The sequence below is a fragment of the Staurois parvus genome, unplaced genomic scaffold (genome assembly GCF_062004578.1).
Source record: "Staurois parvus isolate SC_StPar_1 unplaced genomic scaffold, SC_StPar_1.0 ptg001194l, whole genome shotgun sequence".
Classification (NCBI taxonomy): Eukaryota; Metazoa; Chordata; class Amphibia; order Anura; family Ranidae; genus Staurois; species Staurois parvus.
The window spans coordinates 1076399-1099119 of record NW_028318990.1 but is presented as its reverse complement, the minus strand read 5'-3'; the positions used below and the strand labels follow the sequence as shown (position 1 = coordinate 1099119).

The window sequence follows — 22721 nt, the reverse complement described above, 5'->3', positions numbered from 1 at the left end:
AGTATTACAGTTATATAAGAAACCAGGAAGCATGCATTTTATTAAGAGAACATTTGATGAGCTGATCTCATAATCTCATAAACCATCATCTCCTAACTCAATTACTGTACACTGTCTGGAACAACTAACTGCAGTTATACTGTACTATATTATTTCTGCCATCATAAGCTGACCTCAACAGGCAGCGTCTAATCAGTGGCATTCATTTATAAACAATGGACTAGACTGCTTTGACATTTAGTTTATTTCTGTGAAATCCTGATAAACACAATAAGGTTCATCTAAGACAACCTGACATTGAGGCTCCATGCACGCTGGGCGTTTCAGGCTCCATGCACGCTGGGCGTTTCAGGCTCCATGCACGCTGGGCGTTTCAGGCTCCATGCACGCTGGGCGTTTCAGGCTCCATGCACGCTGGGCGTTTCAGGCTCCATGCACGCTGGGCGTTTCAGGCTCCATGCACGCTGGGCGTTTCAGGCTCCATGTACGCTGGGTGTTTCAGGCTCCATGCACGCTGGGCCTTTCAGGCTTCATGCATGCTGGGCGTTTCAGGCTCCATGCACGCTGGGCGTTTTAGGCTCCATGCACGCTGGGCGTTTCAGGCTCCATGTACACTGGGTGTTTCAGGCTCCATGCACGCTGGGCGTTTTAGGCTCCATGCACGCTGGGCGTTTCAGGCTCCATGCACGCTGGGCGTTTCAGGCTCCATGCACGCTGGGCGTTTCAGGCTCCATGTACGCTGGGCGTTTCAGGCTCCATGCACGCTGGGCGTTTTAGGCTCCATGCACGCTGGGCGTTTTAGGCTCCATGCACGCTGGGCGTTTCAGGCTCCATGTACGCTGGGTGTTTCAGGCTCCATGCACGCTGGGCGTTTTAGGCTCCATGCACGCTGGGCGTTTCAGGCTCAATGCACGCTGGGCGTTTCAGGCTTCATGCACGCTGGGCGTTTCAGGCTCCATGCACGCTGGGCGTTTCAGGCTCCATGCACGCTGGGCGTTTCAGGCTCCATGCACACTGGGCGTTTCAGGCTCCATGCACGCTGGGCGTTTCAGGCTCCATGCACGCTGGGCGTTTTAGGCTGCATGCACGCTGGGCATTTTACGCTCCATGCACGCTGGGCGTTCTAGGCTCCATGCACGCTAGGCGTTTCAGGCTCCATGCACGCTGGGCGTTTCAGGCTCCATGCACGCTGGGTGTTTCAGGCTCCATGCACGCTGGGCGTTTTAGGCTCCATGCACGCTGGGCGTTTCAGGCTCCATGCACGCTGGGCGTTTCAGGCTCCATGCACGCTGGGCGTTTCAGGCTCCATGTACGCTGGGTGTTTCAGGCTCCATGCACGCTGGGCGTTTTAGGCTCCATGCACGCTGGGCGTTTTAGGCTCCATGCACGCTGGGCGTTTCAGGCTCCATGTACGCTGGGTGTTTCAGGCTCCATGCACGCTGGGCGTTTTAGGCTCCATGCACGCTGGGCGTTTCAGGCTCAATGCACGCTGGGCGTTTCAGGCTTCATGCACGCTGGGCGTTTCAGGCTCCATGCACGCTGGGCGTTTCAGGCTCCATGCACGCTGGGCGTTTCAGGCTCCATGCACGCTGGGCGTTTCAGGCTCCATGCACGCTGGGCGTTTCAGGCTCCATGCACGCTGGGCGTTTTAGGCTGCATGCACGCTGGGCATTTTACGCTCCATGCACGCTGGGCGTTCTAGGCTCCATGCACGCTAGGCGTTTCAGGCTCCATGCACGCTGGGTGTTTCAGGCTCCATGCACGCTGGGCGTTTCAGGCTTCATGCACGCTGGGCGTTTCAGGCTCCATGCACGTTGGGCGTTTTACTCTCCATACACGCTGGGCGTTTTAGGCTCCATGCGCGCTGGGCATTTTAGGCTTCATGCACGCTGGGCGTTTCAGGCTCCATGCACACTGGGCGTTTTACGCTCCATGCACACTGGGCATTTTAGGCTCCATGCACGCTAGGCGTTTTACGCTCCATGCACGCTGGGCGTTTTACGCTCCATGCACGCTGGGCGTTTTACGCTCCATGCACGCTGGGCGTTTTACTCTCCATGCACGCTGGGTGTTTCAGGCTCCATGCACGCTGGGTGTTTCAGGCTCCATGCACGCTGGGCGTTTTACGCTCCATGCAAAATGCCAAAAACAGCCGCTGTAAAAACGTCCAGTGTGCTTGAGGACTGAAGTGGAATTCCGGGCTATTACTAACTATGCTTAAAAACATTCCCTCTCCCCTCCTAACACTTATAGTCCTGTCACATGATCAGCTCCCCTGTGTCAAGCAGTGGCTGCTGCAGGGGAGAGGAGGGAGCACCAACAATGGATGGGCCCTAGGATCCTATGGGTGACGGCACCACTCAGGCGCTACCTGCTTCTTGAGTGCACTCTTCCCGTTACCCAGCACTCGCTGACACAGAGGAGATCATGTGGCTAGACAGGAGCAGCCTAAGAATAAGTAAGTATATACTTTTTTACACAGGTTAGTTATTATAGGTGTTAAGAGAGAGGTGGGAGTGAAATTAAAGTGTTACTAAACCCAGGACCCTGCATTCACTATATCTGGTCTTCCACAGTACACAGAACATGGAAGTGCAATTAATTTAGTAAATATAAACTGCTAAATACCTTTTCTCATCAGCAGTTAGAGCAGTCTTGTGACTTCTATCAGTGTCCAGCTCAGCACTAGCTAAAGCTTGTAGGAGGAGTTTTCTTTCTGCTCTAGGAGGATGCAAAACCCCTGACTTCTGTCTGATCAGTTCTGACTGGCCCTGTGCTGATCACATGCACTCTCCCAAGAAAAAAAAAAACCTCTGTAGCAATACACACCAAATTGAGCATGTGCAAATACCTACGGTTCAGTCTGTCAGGAGATAAGAGGTGGTTGCTTGAAAAAGGGGAGGAACAGAGAAGAAAGGATCAAATGGCCTTTTTACACAATGCAGAGGATTAACCCCTTAGGTTCCACAGTAAGTATAACAAGCATGCTTTACTACATATACAGACTGATTTTACTGTTGTGGGTTTAGTAACGCTTTATGCATAGCTAGTAAAAGTCTGGAATTCTACTTTAATGATTTACAAAGCGTCAACAAGCAAAGCTTCGAGTTCATAAAATCTTCACTGCTATGGGTTAAACTGCTTTTAAACTATTACACCATTAGGTTTATAGTACATTAACGGCAGGTATATTAGGAGTGCTAATTCACAGCAAATATGTGATTGGGAATATTTAAACAGCAAAGCAAAATATTCTTTTTATATTCTGTAGTGAGCATATGCACCAAAAATAAACATAAAATGTATCCAAATTCAAGAAACAAAAATATAATATTCTTCAGCTTACCACTCCATGGAGATGCACCACTGTCACTTTAAGACATGAAGTGTGTTAGAACTACAGGCCCCCCCCCCCCATATTCATAATTTAGGGGCAGGTATACTGTAGTCCACATAAGTGAGCTGGAAATTGGTGATTACTATTGGTGCTAATAAATGCAGCACAGGAAGGCTAGATTCACAGTTTAAATACATATACTGTTTGCTGTCAAAGGATTTGTAAATCTGTGCAGCACATCTTGAGATTTATACACATCTTATACATTGCAAAGATGGCAGGTAAAGCAAATCTCTACTCTCTTGATAAACATCGACTATTTTTCTCATGCTGGTAGCATCAGTAAGTAGGAAAATGTAATATGTTTGCTTGTTTAAAACTTTTTTTTATACATTTATTCAGTTGCTTCCTGGTTTCTGGCCTAGGCAAATGATGTCATACATCTCAGGAGTCTTCAGGAGGGGAGGATGGGTTTTCTCAGCTAAGCTTAACCCTCCTGCATGCATGCTTGAGCTAAGGGCAGATGGATTCCAGGAAGTAAATGCTACATGAATCATCTGCCCTTACTCAAGATGCCCAGAAATGTTAGGGGTTTTTCAAAGTGATTTCTCAAAATTAAGCTTAGAGACATTGATGGATGGGTGAGTTTGCTTTGAATATTATAAATAAATATAATTTTTTATTTGTGGTGCTCAATTGCAGTGTAGTTCAACTTCAACACATTTTTTTCTGTTTTAATATTTATTTTACTGCTCTGCTACTAGCATGTTCTCCAGGCAATGGGCAAAACTTCCCTTAGCTTGGAGAATGTGGTTAAAAAAAAATCAATAATAATTTTGCCTACACATGATTGGATGATTTAAGGCAGCAGGGCTCATTCATAAAGGGAGCAATCCCTTAGAAAGCGAATAGCTGATTTTCTTTAGTAAATTAAGTCCAATGAATCAATCCCGTTTCCCATCAGCAGGAAGATTATCCAAGAAGTAGTAAAGATGAGCCATAAATAGTAGAGATTTCCCTGGCTATACATTGTGACAGCCATGGAGATTGACAGAACAGAATTACAAAACCTATGGCAGGTTACACAGTAAATATGTAGATTTTATAAAATGCAATTAGGTGTTTGCTTGGTGCCCTAGAATAGTTAAAGGAGAATTACAGCCAAAGCTCTTTTTTCCGTACTTCTGTGGATTACCGAAGTGCAGTTTGTTCTGCACTCCTGTGACCCGGTTTCAGCTGAGAGTGGACTGAAGTCCGCTGTCGGTTGACGTCACTCAGCCAGTCCAGGCTGGGGAAAGATCCCGACTTCAGAGTCAGGACCCACCCCAGAGTCTGGAGCGACACCTGGCTCAGCCTCTCAGCAAAGCACTCCCTCCCTCTCCACGGACCATCGTTCCAGTGAGTTCTGGGGGGGGGCCGAGCAGACAGTGGTGACTGTTGTACAGGACTATAAGAGTAATGCATAGCCAATACAACAAAAGAATTGGAGCATAAAGATTTTGTGGGAGACTGATTTGTTGATGACGAGACCTGGGAAGAGGTTCTAACAATCCAATGATTATTCTCTGAAACTTACTGATATGCTCCCCCATTTGTTTATACCTCATCGTACCTATCTGATACCAATTCAGGTAGAAAGATATAAACCGTCTCATAAGTCATTATGCACTGAATTTCAAGGGGCCCCTTTTTCCACCTCCTCTGGCCCTGCCCACAAATAAAGGCTTACTGGAAGCAAATGATAACATTTTGTATGACGCCCTGGGCTCCCTGGTACAGCAAGACCCCGGCTTTGACTGCTGGGTCCTCCTGGGTCTTTGGAATTAAACATTTATCTGCAAACCTTTTTGTTTGAGGTATCGTTTACAGCCAAGAAGCTGAGAGCTGAGGTGTGGATCCAAGCTAGGGTGCCTACCTTACAACAATGGAAAGTGGAGATTAATAAAATGCTCCTGTATAAGAAACTGATCTATGATCACAGAAATTGCCTGAAAAAAATTCTGATAATTTGGGGTATGCAGCAGGCATAATCTTCTACTTGCTGGCCACTAGAAGCAGCTCCTACTTGATTTTGAACAGTGACTCTTATGAGTTTAGGTCCGATGTACTCAGGCTACGGTGCTACTAAGTTCCAAATATCCCTATAATTGAGACTGCACACAACACTTTTTATTTAGGTTTTTTTTTCTCTACCAATTTTACTCTAATTATATGGACTTCGGTATATTATTTTGCACTATTCTTGCAAACCGTCTGTAGTTACGTCTCTTATTTTATTAGTCTTCAGCAATTAGATATAACATCCTTTACCCATAAGGACAGGTTCATATTTGTGCATTGTCGGAATGCACAGAAAATCAGCAAGTACAAAAAATAAATCTCTTTTGCAGGTGTGCGTCAGTGTCATTAATTCCTAATTCTTCATGGCACCTCAGTGCACCTTGCTAAATTTAAAAAGGGTCATGCACTTCTATTGTGCAATTTTCACGCATAGGGCAGCCCTTTGAAATAAATGAGCTGCCCTAAAACTGATGTGTGAAATTGTGCAAAAATGTACACACACTGTTGCACCTGCATAGATGTGAACAGAGTCCAAGGATAATCTGCATTACTTTACAGTTAAAAGGCAAAATAGCAGGACAAAATATGACCATGATTAGGATAATGAAATATCCAGGGAACCCTAAGTTAGAAAATAGAAATAAGTTCTGCAGTACATGTTGGATGTAACAGGATTGCTTGTAACATTGAAAGTGGTTTAAAAAGATGTGATTAAACAGAACCTGTGCTTATTCACTTTGATCAAAGGCACTGAATGGATGTAACCATTCACATCAGAGCCCATAGTCCTGCCTTCACATCAGAACCCCCCCTTTACATCAGTAGCCCCCAGGATATACAGGCGTACCTTGGTTTACGAACGCCTCGGTTAACGTAATTTTCGGTTTATGAATGAAAATCCATTGAAAATAATGGCTCAGTTTACAAATTTTTTTCGCAATACGAACGGATTAATTGGTTTTCAATGCACTTATGATTTTTTTTTTAATCATGTCCCTGTACAGTACTATGCCTTTAAAGTGCAATTTATAAAGAGTTTTGTACAGATAAGGCTTTTGTTTACTTTTTTCTGACCTCCAGAACAGATAAATTGGTTTTCAATGCATTTATTAATTTTTTTTTTTAATCATGTCCCTTTATGCCCTAAAAGTGCACTTTATAAAAAGTTTTGAACAGATAAAACTTTTTTTTTACTTTTTTCTAACCTCCGGAATGGATTAATTGGTTTTCAATGTATTTACAAATTCATTTTTAATTATGTCCCTGTACAGTATTTATGCCTTTAAAGTGCACTTTATAAAGAGTTTTGAGCATATAAAAGACTTTTTTTTTTACTTTTTTCTGACCTCCAGAGAGGATTAATTGGTTTTCAATGCATTCCTATGGGAAACCGCGTTTCGGTTTACAAATTTTTCGCAATATGAAAAGTCCCGCAGAATGAATTAAATTCGTAAACCGAGGTACGCCTGTATGCCAATCATGTCCAGCATCATGTTCTGCTAGTCAAATCTATGTGGAGAGTCTTCCACCCCCGTTGTAACCTCTTTGACACAGCATCCAAAGCAGGAGCCTATTCTGCTGTTGTGTTGGAACAGCACTTTTAGGATGCTTTCACTGATATATTTAACAATGCAAGATCTTGTACCTCTAGACTGGCATATCACAAACTAGCCAGAAAATCTGAGTTGATAGATCCTGTGAATATCCCAAGTAGAACATTCAGAGAATAACAGAAACCGGGAAAAGGGTGAAGGAGTGAAAGGTTATATTTACACATTTGAATGATTTGATGTATTACATAAGCTAATCTGTGTAAAAAGTGCTCAATGTTATAGTTGTGATATTATAAATCTCAAAACAAAACAGTGATAATGGTCATTTTCTGAAGCGCTATACAGTTACTTCAGAGGGCGAGAAGGACATTGTCAGGAATGGACTCACCACTGGTGGTGGGACTAACCTGCTGTGTGGGCTGCAGTACCAGGGCTGTCCAGCAGGTGCTCTCAGCAGCCAGAAGCTCACTCCTGCAATCAAGTCATCACCTGAGGCTGATTGCAGGAGGTGTATTTAAGGAGTAGCCAGGCCTGCAGTCAGGGCCTTCGTGTATAGTTTCCCTTGGCCCCTGTATCCTGATCCGGCCTGCTTGAATCCTGACTCTGCATGAACTCTGCCTGTACCGACCTCAGCTATTCCTGACTACTCTTCCGCCTGCTCCTTGTACCTTGCCTGCCCGTTTGCTAACGACCCGGCCTGCCTGACTACGTTTAGTATTGTTCTTATTGTTATCTGTTGGAGGTTTGGTTTGTTTGCACTGTGTTTATGTTTAGTCTTGCACTGCGTTTATGTATTGTTTAGTCTTTAATAAATTGTATTGTTTATACTATACCTGAAGCCTGCGTTTCCCTGTGTCAGTCCACACATCTCTGGTCATACTTGGAGCCCTGACAGACATTTGCTACAGTTTCTGACCTTCATGTAGGCTTTATCTCTTGTCCTTCGTCCTTCTGTGGAAATAATTTGAACTGGTTTTTGCTTTTTGTTAAAGATTTTCATTTTTCTTAATAAAAAACACATCTTACCTAGTTTATCAAGAAGGGTTATAAAGACCCATATTTGGTAAAAGTCAACAAGGACCAAGGTCTGTGACTACAAGATTTCTAAGGGAAGTTGATTTACGTTTTTTTCCTTCCTCTTTTTTTTTTTTTTGCTATGATTCAAAGAGAAAAGAAACTAATGCTGAAGTAAAAAAAATGGCACACCAATAACATCTGGAAAGTCCAGTTAACTTTAATGAGCAAGCAAAGCAGCATATAGCACACACATCAGACCTCCCACCTAAGGCCACACCTCAAAAGCTTTTCACTCATGATAGAGCTTAATTGTATCTCTAAGATTATCCCTCGAGCTTGTAGAAAGCAAGAGCGAGCTCCTGGGCTTCGTCACACAACTAGGCCACAGGACCAAGGAGTACATATGGGGTGTTCTGCATTGGTGTTACATGCAAAATTTGGACTATGCTTTTATTGATATCTACTGTATGTCTTTTTTTGTCTGAATAAATCTACCTAATGAGGGGAATTCTGATCATGCGAGACAACAATAGAAACCCATCAGGTGCAAATCACTCCATAGGCTAAAAACAAAAATGAGTTTTGGTTGGATTCTAGGAGAGCAGAGAATTACTTTATTATTGCTTGCTTCTGTCTCTTCTTCTCTACCTCCAATATGTGGGCTGGCTCTCGATGTCCTGACATACAATGCAGGACCACAGCAGGGGCGGACTGACCATTTGGAAACTCGAGCACTGCCCGAGGGCCCGGGGTCAGTAGGGGGCCCCATGAGATGCCTTTGGTACCTTTTTCATAGGCTTTTTTGAGTTTGGGCAAGGACACAGGGGCCCCATGATCCCCTATTGCCCAGGGGCCCTATGAGTTGTCAGTCCGCCCCTGGACCACAGTCAAATGGCAAAAAGTGGGTTCTTAATAGGACCAGTCATATGGTGGTGAGGAAGCCTAGAGAAACCAGGAATAAGGTAAATATTTCTGTTTTACACCCACCTTGACTTAGCGAGCTATTAAACTTTGTTATCTGGAGAAGTGGGGGCGGGGAGATGAAACTAATATATCAACGCTGACTGGTGTTCAGCTTAAAATAAAAGCCTATATTGGTTAGAAAACAAAGAAATCCTTTTGTTTGTGGGAGTGCTGCACGTAGGTGGAAAAGAAGAAATCAGAACACTTGAAACTCTAAGCATTGTAATTATTCACATACAAATCCAACGCTGTTTATAATTAGATGGAGTGTCATTTGACTGTTGTGGTTCACCAGTTGTTACTGCATTCAGCACAGACATACAGTTTATCCATCGCCGCTTTTACTGTGTACTGATTTATGCATTTGAAACATTTTTATTTAATTTTCGTAACACTTATAATCACACTTCTAGCTCTGGAATCTTTTAGGTGTGGTTTGGTAGTTGCAGACCGTAAATTCATATTGGCTGCAGCATTCTATAACTATACCATTGTGGGTTTGGGTTTTTTCTTTGAATAGTAATGAATTTAAGAAGTGACAACATTTGACTGCAGTTTCCAAGGAAGTTTTAGTCTGATTCATTACATTATATACATCATACTTGGACAAAGCAACTACAGTTGTGAGAGAAAGTTTGTGGATCTTTAGGGATTTTGAATTTCTGCATGAACGACTATTAAAATTTGTTCAGATTTTCATTTGAAGTTATAATAATAAAGGCAGCCTTACATAACAAACAACATATCCAGTAGTTCACATTGCCATTACTTTATTAAGAAAATGTTTTGTGCAGTCAAGGTCATTTGATGGAAAAAGTATATGAACCTTTAAGCTGACCATTCACTAGTAGATTTTCAAAAGATTATTCGTACAAATATTTGTAGGAAAATTCTTTGTATGAGGGGCATTCAAGTGAAACCAGGAGTTTTGAGTTTATATAATGAAAGAACGAATTTCAAGGAGTGGAAACTGCATTTATTTTTCGACATACTCTCCTGCTACATTTATACACCTATTCTAGCATTTAACTGATGCCTGGAAAGCTTCGGCATAGAAGGATTTGTCAATATGTCTGAACCATCCTAGGACAGCCTGCTTCACTTTGTTATCATTGTGTTCTCCGTTCCCAGAGAAAGATTCGTGTCTTTTGCAATTTCATGACAGGTTATGCGTTGATTATCCAAGATCAGGTGTTCCACACGCTGAACGTTGATAGGAAAGACTGCTGTGGGCTGGAAACCACCACTTCCAGGACCGTCACTGACAGACGTATAGCCATCTTTGAAACGTTTCCACCATTCAAATGTCTTACTGTGGCTGAGTGTCTCATCACCGTACTGTGCTTGAAGTCTTCTGAGATATTTGTGGGTTTTACACCTTCATTCACAAGAAACATCATCACCACACGCTGTTTCATGCATGCACTAACACTGTTGTCTGCCATCTTAACGGTCTCTGGACTGGCCCATGACATGTGCACCGTCTATCAGTAATAGGACGCACTTGCCACTTACTATTGCATGTAGTACTGAAGCGTTAGCATCCCTTTTTATACCTGTAAAATTAAAAGTCCCAGTTTCACTTGTACACCCCTCGTATATTCAGTGACTTGACGAATGTCATTCAAAAAGTACTTCAAAATTGTATTTGTCTTTAACATTGGCATTAGGAATGAATGTAATTTTCTGAACAGAATCCACATATACAGTTAGAAAGGATTATTTGACTTTACTAATGATTAGAGAATGGAATTAACTTTCTTCAAACAAATTTTGAACAAAATTCTACTAGTGTATGGCCAGCTTTAGGATAATGACACTTTAAACAGTGGTAACTGGAATCAGGTATTCCAGTCAATGAATCAGCTTTCACTGTCAATTTAGGTGTGGGTTTCACCTGTCTTACTGTATAAAAAAATCATGTGAGTTTGGTTACCTGCTTTTTGTAAGGGAATGGTGCTGATGTGTAATATGCTATGTTAAACAAAATATCAGAGGCACTTGGAAGAGTTCTCAAATCTCACATTTTATTTAGTCACTTCAGCATTCATTGAAGCCTCCTTTTCTAAGAGGAAATAAATACATTGCAGGGTGCAGTAGAACCTTTTCTACTGGCTACATACAGTATGTGCAAAAATGCGTTGTAACCCTTTTTCAGAAAAAATAGCCTTGGTAAATGACAGAGACCAATGGCAAATTCTCTTTACAAATACCGCAGTGTGATACAGCAAAGTCATTACTAAGATTTAAGCTCCATAATATGCATCTTATAGGCATCCAGTGCAAGACCTATGACATTCTAGGACATGGACAGATTGCAGAATGCAGATCTATTTCAGAGCAATCAGATTGATATGCCTATAAACAGGTCATTAGGGTGGCAGCCTGTGAAATTACATAAGGTGCCTTCCCATAGAGGTTATCCATAGCTGTTTTTCACATTCATTTTCTTTTAAAATACTCGTATAACTAAGAATGACAAAAATAGGCAGTAGACATGCTGACAATCATAGAAAAATATATTTGCATACCTGTGTACAGTTTCTTGTTCTAATGCTCTTTCCTGTATCACTAGTGGCTGGCCTAGCAAAATTCTATGGTATTTTTGGAAAAAAATATGAAGATGTTGTATTTGCATTGTGATAATGTCATACCAACACAGAAAGAGCTACCCAGGCCCCACAGCAGTCTTCCTCTAGAGAAAACTGCCCAGCTCTGCTGATACTACATAGAGAAACATCTAACTAGTAGGCATCTCACTATTAAAGGTGGCCATAGATGACTCTTTTTTTTTTTCAATCAGCCACCAGGCAAACAAATTCCTCCATCCACGCAAGATGGGACACTGTATTGTGACTCTTCTACCTGCAGAATACAGTGGCTGCAGTGACAAAAATTTTACTACATTCCCATTCAACAGAATTTGACCTAACGATCAGCTTTTTTTGAATGGGGATGACCATACATGAATTGAAATTCAGACGGTTGTTGCTGAATCATCCAAGTTTCGATCCATCTATGGCCAGTTTAAGTACTCTGACTTTCCAAAGCAAACTATACCATGGTACTCAGGTCAAAAATACTTTTTAATGCTGTACATTTGGACAGAGTGTGGGAGGGTTATTACCTTGTCAAGTTTCCATTGCAGTCTGTGTCCCCACTGCACAGCTTCACCATCTCTATTTGTATCAGAAAGTATTCACGTACATTCTTTGGTTGTTCTCCTTGTGATTTGGTGGTGAAAGTTAGAGGTAAGATAAGGTAAGGCAACCAGCCACCATTTGTGAATGGTAATCCCTAGAAGGGGACAAAAACAGCCTAATTCTGGTACGTAGTCATTGTGACCAGATCGAATTGAGAGTAGTGGTAATCCTTCACTTTATTTTGGTTTTGGTGGAAGACAGCGCTGGACTGGTGCCGCTGGAGGCTGCCTAGTGGCAAGTTACTGTGTGGAGGGTATAGAGAAAATTGCCTCCAGTGGGTTATATCCCAAATGTAGGTGGTGAGTGATAAACTCTGTTGGGGTCCAGGGCTGCTACCTTTCTGATAATGATAATGGAGACGTTAATGCAGGAAACACTTGGGTGATTGGAAAAGAGCATCCAAAGTCTAAAAAAGTCTCACTTGATGAATTGTATCGTTTATTGAAGATAAAAGTAAACAAGTACGATAAAATTCATCAAGTGAGACTTTTTTGGACATCGGGCACTCTTCTCCGATCATCCAAGTGTCACTTTATTTTAGAGCAAAGAAGCAAAAATACCAAACTTGTGCCACTGAAAAGGCATATCAAGTATGGTGGTGAATGTCAGAATTGAAATGAGTTAGCAAGTGTGGGCAAATACTTCCCTCTTTGTTGTTCTTTTGGAGCCATCTTTGGCCACCATACATTACCATTTATACCAACAGACTTTCTATATTGACTACAAAAATCACTGGTATATGAGAGATTTAGACATTAGAGCATGCAATTATTTTATAAATTTTTTTTAGCCCCGATTAGTTGTAAGTGGAAGGTATCCAGCAAAGTGGAGGTCCCTGGGTCAGCTTTTTTTAATTAAGTCAATGGGGCCAAAAATGCCATATTCTGCTTCAAAAGTATCTTGAGTACCTTTTCAATCTTCAGATGTTGAGCAACAATCATGGGATTTGGCTTGTTGAGTGTTGGAGCTTTGTGCTTCAAGCCAGGAAATCTCATGTGTGAATGGGGGCTTAAGTAAAAAAAAAATACAACCCCCCCCCAAAAAAAATAAAACTGTTTAGAATTCATGCTGAGAATGAAGAACAAAATAAAAATCTGCTTATCTTTTTTTTATCTTTCCAGCACTTGCTACAATGGGCTGTGGACTAAATAAGTTTGATAAGTTTGATGAGAAAAGGCCAGGAAATATATATTCTACACTGAAACGGCCAAATGTTGAAACCAAGATTGATGTGTCCTATGAATATCGTTATGTTGACTTCACAACCATCAGTGAAGGTAAGTTGAAAGTCTGACACCAGAAACTGTAGCAGAATTTTCCAAGAAATAGCCTGTCCCTATTTCTTTATACCTGTTGGTGTTGCCTTAAATGTCAACATTGCAGTCTTTGTCGAATTTCCGTGTAGCTGTCTTAGCATCACTATTCACTAAAGGTAACTGTCACTGGCTTGTGCTTGAAGGCTGAAAGTTACAAATCTCGATTACAGCTTAACACAGACTCTAATTCGGACATAGATGAGCAGGGGTTTCAATAAGAATGAGCAGCATGACATTTAGCAATTCTCAAAATCACTGTGTATGGTTGCACTGTAACATTCGACTTGGCTGGCTGCTGGAAGGGGCTATTGAAACTTTTGGAAGTTTAATAAATTACCTAAATCCCAACACCAGAATATTAGCAATCGCTCTCCCCACCCCTCCCTCTCATCCCCTTCTAACTAACTGCTATTATAAAAACAAAAACACTATCCAAATGTCCATTTTACTTACCTGAAGCCATGAGTTGTGTGATGATCCTTCTCTGTTTAGTTCCTGGGGTTCTGCACTGCCTGCATGATTTGGACACCTCCTGTTGTTGGAGATTTCACTTACAGTAGCCAGGTCCTCTCTCATACACTCCAGAGGCAGGAGAACTCACAGGGGCGATGGTCCCCAAGGTAGAAAATAAGCTTGGCTCATAGAGGAAACTGTAACTTCTATCAATTACACTGCAGGATGGCTTAGGAAAAGGTGTTAGGAATCAAGACTGAGGAGTAAGGTTAATGATGCAGAATGCACTATTTAAATTTAATTTTTGCCTGGAGTTGGGCTTTAAGGACAGCAAAGTTTCAGAGTTGCTAAACGGTCCCCATTTATCAGGCAGCACTGAGAACACCCCTGTACAGAACCTAGGAAGGTGTACATGCATGTTTTCCAGCAGTATATTTAGCTGTATGCCTGGAGCTCCACTGTAAAGCAGAACTCCGGGCAAAACCTTATTTACATGTCTTTGTTACTGATTTCCTACCTTCGCTGAATATGTCATCCATCTTCTGGTTCACTCAGTAGTTGCTCTGAAATAGCCTAATGATCTTCAAATCAAACTGTTGTCTTTGGTTTCCTGTTTGTAAGACCAGTGGCTGCTATGCCTCCTATTCCCCAGGCATAGGTTTTTGCACATCCCTTCTGTAGTTCTTTCTCCAGGAAGCAGTGATGTAATTCAGCCCATCTTGCAGTGGTTTGTGGACCAAGACTCTCAGACATATTCAAAATGTTCAGGCCAAGTGTACCGACTCACATTCACTACAATTCCTTGTGCTTGATGGGAACTGTAGTTTTCTTTTACTGTAGAGAAAGAGGAGAGGATATGATGTAATCCCTGCTGTTACCACCTCCTTGGCAGAGCAGATGCTGTTATTTTTTGAGGTACAGAGATGAGGTCATGAAATGCAATTAGACTTTTCTCCTTAATGGTAAGGATTTTCAAAATGTTATTTACTGTTTAGTGTTTTGTGTTGTGAAGTGTACTAATGGGTGATTTTTTTGCCTATTCCAGAGTTACTCTTTATAGATACTGTAAGTCTTATAGCACTAGCAAAACTGAGCTAAGAGTCTATGAAAGCATTTTACAGACTCAGATATAAAGCAACACAAAAAGCAGAGAAATGTACTGACACACACATTTACTTGTGATTCAATAGGGTGGATGTACTAAAACTGGAGAGAGCAAAATCTGGTGCAGCTGTGAATGGTAGCCAATCAGTTTCTACCTTCAGCTTGTTCAACTGAGCTTTGACAAAAAAAAAACTGGAGGCGGATTGGTTTATATGCAGAGCTTCACCATATTTTGCCCTCTCCAGTTTTAATAAATCAACCCCAGTATGTTTTCTTTTAATGCCTATAACCCGAAGTTGACTGCATAACCTCATTAGCCTGTAACAACCCTTGGAAGCCAGTTACTTACTGAATATTTTTTTTACTGTGTGCCAGTTTATGTGCACACACATCTGTATTTATCCAGTTACACATTGTATTATGCATGCATCCTGAATGCAGCCTACATTATTATTTTTAATCAAGTCTAGCCATAGAGAAAATTGCTTTTGAATTCTTTTTTTAGGTAATCGTAGTCAAAGAGGAATCAATTGCATTATCCATTGTCCTTATTGCCTTGTTTGCATGTCCACATTTAGCAATGGCCTCCAGCATTAATATTTCTTGTGTTTCATCATTCATGCATTCCTTTATTAGACATGCTGAGCCTGGTGACGTCTAGGCTTTTACTGTCTGAGTGATACTATCATTCCAGGATGTCTTGATTTTGGTGTGTGACTGTTTATGTGCACACTCTCTTTAAACTATAACTATTGCCTCTGATTAGAAATAAAATAGGTGCTGTAGCATGTGATTAGAAGTTACATAGTCACATAGGTAGTCTGGCTGAAAAAAGACCAAAGTCCATCCAGTTCAACCAAAATAAGTATATGCATTTACAGTTTTATGTTAGTTCCCCTGCAATGTCCTAAAAAAGTAATTTCCTGTGAAGGTGTGGCAACGATGCTGAACTACTCCTGAATTCAGAGGAGCAGTGTCACTGTCATGTAGGTACTACTTGCACAAGAATAGAACAGTGGTTTGAAAACATTTTGCATTTTCAGTGCTGACCAAAACCCTGTAGCCTATTAGTCAGCACCTGGGCACATCTAGTCCTGGACACTGCTTTTGGGATTGGCAGAACTGAATGTGCTGTGCTGAAATTTCACACTGTGAGCTGCAGTGTCTGGGAGGGGCAGCATGTGAGACACAAACGAAGGAAGATTTGGCATAGTGGCATTAATCCCAAAAATTTATTATATTACAGATTACCAATCATTAGATGAGATGGCTGCATTCATGGGTTTTGTTGGGATTTTTTAAGCCTTTTGTCCTTTGTTTTCACCAGGTGATCTACACCTCCTATATTAGGGTACCTACATTCTCAATGAAGGAGCAACAGAGGTACCTTTGGACAGCAGCATTGCAGTCTGGTGGGAGTGTAGTGTTTGATGTACTAGCAGGTTTGGATAAAATTAACAAATTAAAGCCATAGTCCAGCTCATACTTTATAAGCAGTTACAACAAGTTTTTGTTCCTTTTCAGATAAAGGTTTTACATAAATAAATGAAAGCTAATGATTGTTTGTTTGGTTTGTCTTAACCCTCTGCTACATCTGTAGGTCAGCTTGTTCTGTTGAAAAACCACAGGCTTACTGGTCAGATCACTGGGTGAAAATAAAAGAAAGAAAGCCTAAAAAGGAAAACCAATGCAGCCATCACATCTAAGAATTGTCAAGCTGCAATATAAGTGTTTGCTTTTGAGTTTAATACTGCTTTAAGGTAAAGGAAGTGTTCTCTTTACCTGTGAATCGCATCTCATAGACCCATTATTTATTCATAATAGAAAACATATTAAATGTTTAAACTGAGAAAACAAGTCATTAAGAAAAAAAAAAGGTTATTTTAAATTGATTGCAACACATCTCAAAAAAGTTTGGTCAGGGCAACAAAGAGCTGGTATAGTAAGAAGCACTAACAACAAACTGATTAGGTTAATTAGCAACAGGTCAGTAGCATGACTGGGTATAAAAAGAGTATCTTAGAGAGTCATACTGTCTCAGAATTATGATGAGCAGAGACTCACCATTCTGTGAAAAGCTGTGTCTAAAAATTGTTGAACACTTTCATTATTGAATGCCCGTGATCTGCTATCCCTCAGATGGCATTGTATTAAAAACAGGCATGATTGTGGACATCACTGCATGGGCCAGAGATATACTTCCAAAAATCACTGTCTGTGAACACAGCCCCTCGTGCCATCCAAAAATTCAAGGTAAAGCTCTATTATTAAAAAAAAAGCCACATCTGAACATGATCCAGAAAAGAAACCATCTTCTCTGGGCTTAAGTTCATTTAAAATGGTCTGTTGCAAAGTTGAAAACTGTTCTGTGGTCAGGTGAATCGAAATTGGACATTATTTTTGGCAACTCTGGACTAAAAAGGAGAGGGACCTTCTGGCTTGCTCTCAGCGTATGGAAGCTTACAAATCTGGAAAGGCACCAACATTTCTAAAAGATATATCTAGGTTTTAGAGCAGCATATGTTCCCATCCAGACAACGTCTTTTTTAGGGAAGGCATATTTCAGAAGGACAATGCTAAACTGCATACTGCATCTATGACAGCAGCATAGGTTTGTAGTGGAAGAGTCACCAAGGCAAGAATGGGACAAATTTCCTTTCCCAAAAGTCCACCAACTGGTCTCCTCAGTTGCCAGATGTTTACAGAGTGTTGTTGAAAGAAGAGGGGATGCTATACCATGATAAACATGGCCCTGTCCTAATTTTTTGAGATGTGTTGCTACCATCAATTTCAAAATTACCTTTTTTTTCTTAAAATTGTGCATTTTCTCAGATTAAACATTTGATATGTATTCTATTTTCTATTGTGAATAATATATGGTTTTTGAGATTTGCAAATCATTGCATTCTGTTTTTATGTAGATTTTGTACAGTGTCCCAACTTTTGGGAATTGGGATTGTATCTGCTGCAAGAAATTGAATTAGTCTTTCCAAAGAGCAAAAGTACAAGTAACAAAAAAGCAAACTTGGCACTCATTTGTTCAGAACATAAGACTATGTTTATTTAGCTAATAATAAAACCATAAATCTCTGTGCGCTGGCATACATAACATATAAAACTGTTAGTTATCAAAACACAAACATAAAAGCATTCAAAAAACAGTGCAGGGGTTATTAAAACCCTGTCCAACTTAATAACTTATTAAAAGTCTATTGCATCATTGTATTGTATTGTATTGAATCGTGAATACACTGTAGCTTTTATCTCTAAAAAGTGCAGAGGTTGCAGAGGTTGAATGATCATCATTGAGTTAAAACTTAAAACCCCTAATTGCAGCATACCTGGAAAAGAGTACTAGTTGTCACATTGTGCCTTTGTTACTTGAGTGTTCCACTTCTGTTACCTGGTTGTTCCATTCCCAATAGCAGATTGAATGGCTTGTTAATGCGATGGTAGACATGAGTACTGTCTGTGGAAGAGAGTTGGGCTTTACACAACTTTTTATTACTCCCTGCGACATCATCAAAAATGCTTGCTGCTGGGAGCTGAGTTCCTGTTGACATAGGCACGCCCCCCAAACTACATCTCCTAAGAGCTGTTTACCTACGCACAGTGCACAGACAGAATATTGGGAATCAAGGTTTCAACATTTTTTTTTAATGTACAGTATACTTGAGGAGAAGCATGGGGTTGGGAATAGCTGACGTTCTGTTTTCCAGCAGACAGGGCTGACAATACGGGTTTGGATTTCAGTTCAGCAAAGGCACTGTGTTGTCAACCCAAACAGGAAGTTAACACTGGGTTTCTTCCAGTTCTTCCAATATTTTTCAGCACTTGAAGCATTTTAAAGAGATAAAACATGGGGTAATGGTCTTATAAAATGAAGCTTAGCATATAAATCAGATCCTTTGGAGTCATGCTAGTTTGAAAGCGTCTAACGTACATATGTAGCCCCCCTTCTTGAAAACAGGGTGCAGCATTGGGAGAAGTCCACAGTCACACCTACTGGCAAATCTGAGGTTGCTCTCTAGTGATACAGTCAATCATGTTGATGTAAAGGCATGGCATGTTTTTCTGTAATGCATTCTCCGCACTAAGCTAAAAAATGTCCCAGCATTTGTATGCCTTCCCCCTTAAATATCCAGCGCTGGGCCCATCTGTAGCTGCTCTCTTCTCTCTCCATGCGTTCGCAGGACAGAAAGACAGCAGCAGGAGTCATTGACTCCTGCTGCTGTAAATCAAATCCTGTGAGCAAAGAGCAGGGATTGGGACTGAGCTGTGCTGTGTGTGGCTATGGACACACACAGCCCAGCCCAAGAGTGAGCCCGCACATGCGCCCCCATAAGAAGTGGCTTCCTATGGTGGTACATGGAGAACAGGAGGGGCCAAGAGTGCTGGTGGGGGACCCCAGGAGAGGAGGTTCAGGGTCACGCTGTGCATTATCAATTGCTCATCTGTAGCCTGTCTGTACCATTGCACAGAGCAGGCAGGTATAACATGTTTATTATTTAAAAAAATATATTTTTGTCTTTATAACCTCTTTAAATCTGTGTTTAGCAAATATTATTCTTAATATTGAAATCTTTAAGTCTGTGTTACAGAATAGAGGGGACCAAATCCTTTCGGTGGGGGCATGGTTAAAAGTAGAAATCCTCTTTATTTGCAAATATATGCGAAGATGTAATGGAAAAAAGGTTTCCTTATGTGAATGTCTAGTGGTCCAAAATACTGCATTGAAAGTAATGTGACAAATATTCTCTCTACAGTCGCACTAGAATAACATTTTCCCCATTTAACATTGTCAAAATTATGTGTAATCTGGCAAAGACATATTATTCTGGCTCTGGGGCAAATAGCCCAGAAATGCATTTTCTCAAAGTGGCTGGATGCCAAAGTGCACTTACTTTAAACAGGGCAATTTTTCTAATAGCACACGGGTAGTTTGTACAAAAAGACTTTCATTTGATATTGTACAAAACTGAATGAGTTCAAATTCTGTGTATCCTGACAGGAAGAACTAAAGGCAAGCTTAAAAAAAAATTGTTATTGCTAGCATGTCAATAAAAAGTAAGGTTTTTAGTAGCCGGAAAGGCATCATTGGGAACAAATTTACATAAAACAGACAGTAAAGTTCCAAAATTTCTATAAAATCCTGTCATATTTTTTCCTCTAGGAGGATTATTTTTAAAACTTTTTGCTGGCAATCTATATGCAAAAAGATCAATTACATATGATTATTCTTCTTCTTTAAAGTAATTGTAAGCCCATACATTTTTTTTAATAACAAACATGTTATTTTTACCTGCTCTGTGCAATGGTTTTGCACAGAGCAGCCCTGATACATCTCTTTTCAGGTTCCCGCCAACGCTCTTTGGTCTTTCCCCTTCCAAGTGGCCATTATAGTAAGCTGCTTGCTATGTGGGCTCGATCCTGAGCCAGCTCTGTGTGTTCATAGGGCCCCTGCTTTAAAAAAAATATATAATGTTTCGGTGTTCAAAGTAATTTTCTAGCAATGAAACTGGTTTAATCAAAAAAGGTCAGAAAAGGCTTGATCTTCAAGTGGTTAGAAGAGTGGTTGATGTGTGGCATAGGCTTCTAATGTTGGCCCTGAAATGCCAGGCTAGTAGAAGCAACCCCCAAATGACCGCTTTTTTGGAAAGTAGACACTCCAAGATATTTGCTAAGGGGCATGGTATTTTGCAGATTTGTTGCCACAAAAAAATGAAAATGTATTTTTTTCTTTTTCAAAACCCTGTGACTAAAAATGATATCTGAAAAATACTCACCATGCCTCCTAATTCCTAAGGGTGTCTACTTTCCAAAAAGGGGTCAAGGGGGAAGGGGGGTGGCTGTACTATCCTGAAACTGTGATAGGTAGTGTGATAGGTAGTGAGGAAGTAACATGAGGAAATATGCCCTTTGAAAGCCTGGAGGTGGTCATTGGATTTAGTGTGCGTGTATGTGGTCAAGCTGCGAAAAAGTCTCTCACTTGTGGTATCCCCATACTCAGGAGAAGTAGCAGAATGTGTTTTGGCATGTTATTCCACATATATCCACAGCATGCATGAGCAATATATTATATCGTGTGACAACTTTGTGTTAAAAAAAAATGTTTTTTACTGTTTTTTTCCAAAAAATTGTGGCAAAAAATAGAATCTTCCATGGACTCAAGATGCCTCTCAACAAATTCATTGGGGTCTCTACTTTCCAAAAAGGGGTAATTTAGGGTTTGTTTGTACTGCCCAGGCATTTTAGGACCTCAAGAAACGTGATAGGCAGTCAAAAAGTAAAAGCTGCATAAATTCCAATATACAATATATGCCATAGTTTGTATACACTATAACTTTCACACAAACCAATTAATATACACGCATTGTGATTTTTTTTTTTACCAGACATGTAGCAGAAAACATTTTGGCCTAAATTTGTGATTAACTTTGGTTTTATTGGATACTTTTTATAACCGAAAATAGAAAATATAGGTTTTTTTTTCAAACTTTTCGGTCTTTTTTCGTTTATATCACAAAAACCCAATAGTGATCAAATACCACCAAAAGGAAACTCTATTAGTGTGAAAAAAGGACATAAATTTGGTTTGGGTACAGCATTGCATGACCACGCAGGTACCAGTTGAAATAGCACAGTGCAGAATAGCAACAAATGGCTTGGTCAGGAAGGGGGCGGGGGGGTAAAACTTTCCGAGCTGAAGTGGTTAATTTGTATTTCTGTCCATCCTGTTCTGAGATGTACACAGCTCTACTACACACCACAGCCCTGACTGGTAATGAAGGTAGCCTGATTTTTCTCCACTGTAGTTAAGTAACCCTTAAGCTGACCATACACGTATAGATTTTTGTTAAAGAATTTTCATTTCAAGAATATTCATTTGATTTTCTAATCGTTTGTGGGGTCAAATCGATGTTTCTTTTCAACTGCAGTAAAAGGAAAATTCGAAGGAGCAGGAAGGAAGCATTTTCTTGATCAAATGAATTTTTAGCCAGTGTATGTGGTTATCATTCAGAAATGACATACATTTTCATACGAATATTCTCGTCTGAAAATCTACACATGTATGGCCAGCTTTAGGGTTGTATTTATAAGTAATTAGCTGATTGTCCATTAAAACTGCATGTACATTCATTCTGTACAAATGGGTCAGAATCAAATGTTCTCAGGCTATATTTTCTACAGATTGAATGTTATTCTTAAAAAAAAAGATCACGAATAGAGAAAATACCACATAATATCCACTAGATGGTGATGAGATACATACATATTTTCTGTGATACTCTGCACAATCCAGTGGCCATAATGCAGTATTTTCCTTATTCATGGCAGCAGAGTAACTAGAACCTTCAGGGCCCATGCAAGAAGCCATGATGAGTTCTCCTCACCTTGAGCTGGGGCCCTCCTCTCCAAGCCCAGTGGTGGAATGCCAGGACCTGGTCGCAAGTGCAACCTTTGTGACCCTGGTAGTTTTGCCACTGGTGTCAGTAGTTTTTTATTTTTGTTACTTCATTTTTTTAATTTTACCATTTTTGTTTTTTTTTACAATATTTGTTTTAAATATTATTTGAAACATTTTTTAGGAGCCCAGTTGGGGGGCTTTGGTGAGATATCAGGGGTGTAAACAGACCTTTGATGTTTCACCTTTGAGACAGGGAAAGGAGATTGAGAACACAGCCGTCAATCTCCATCTCTGCAGCCTTAATTA

General features: G+C 40.7%; 1 protein-coding gene across 1 annotated transcript in view; it reads left to right on the top strand.

Moving 5' to 3' along the window:
- RFTN1 (raftlin, lipid raft linker 1) overlaps positions 1–22721 on the top strand; it is a 463107-nt gene that overhangs the window by 74599 nt on the left and 365787 nt on the right. Inside the window, exon 2 of the mRNA XM_089660005.1 lies at positions 13256–13411. Within this exon, the coding sequence (XP_089516131.1) occupies positions 13267–13411 (145 nt within the window). The 5' untranslated portion in view covers positions 13256–13266. The remainder of the gene's footprint in view (positions 1–13255; positions 13412–22721) is intronic.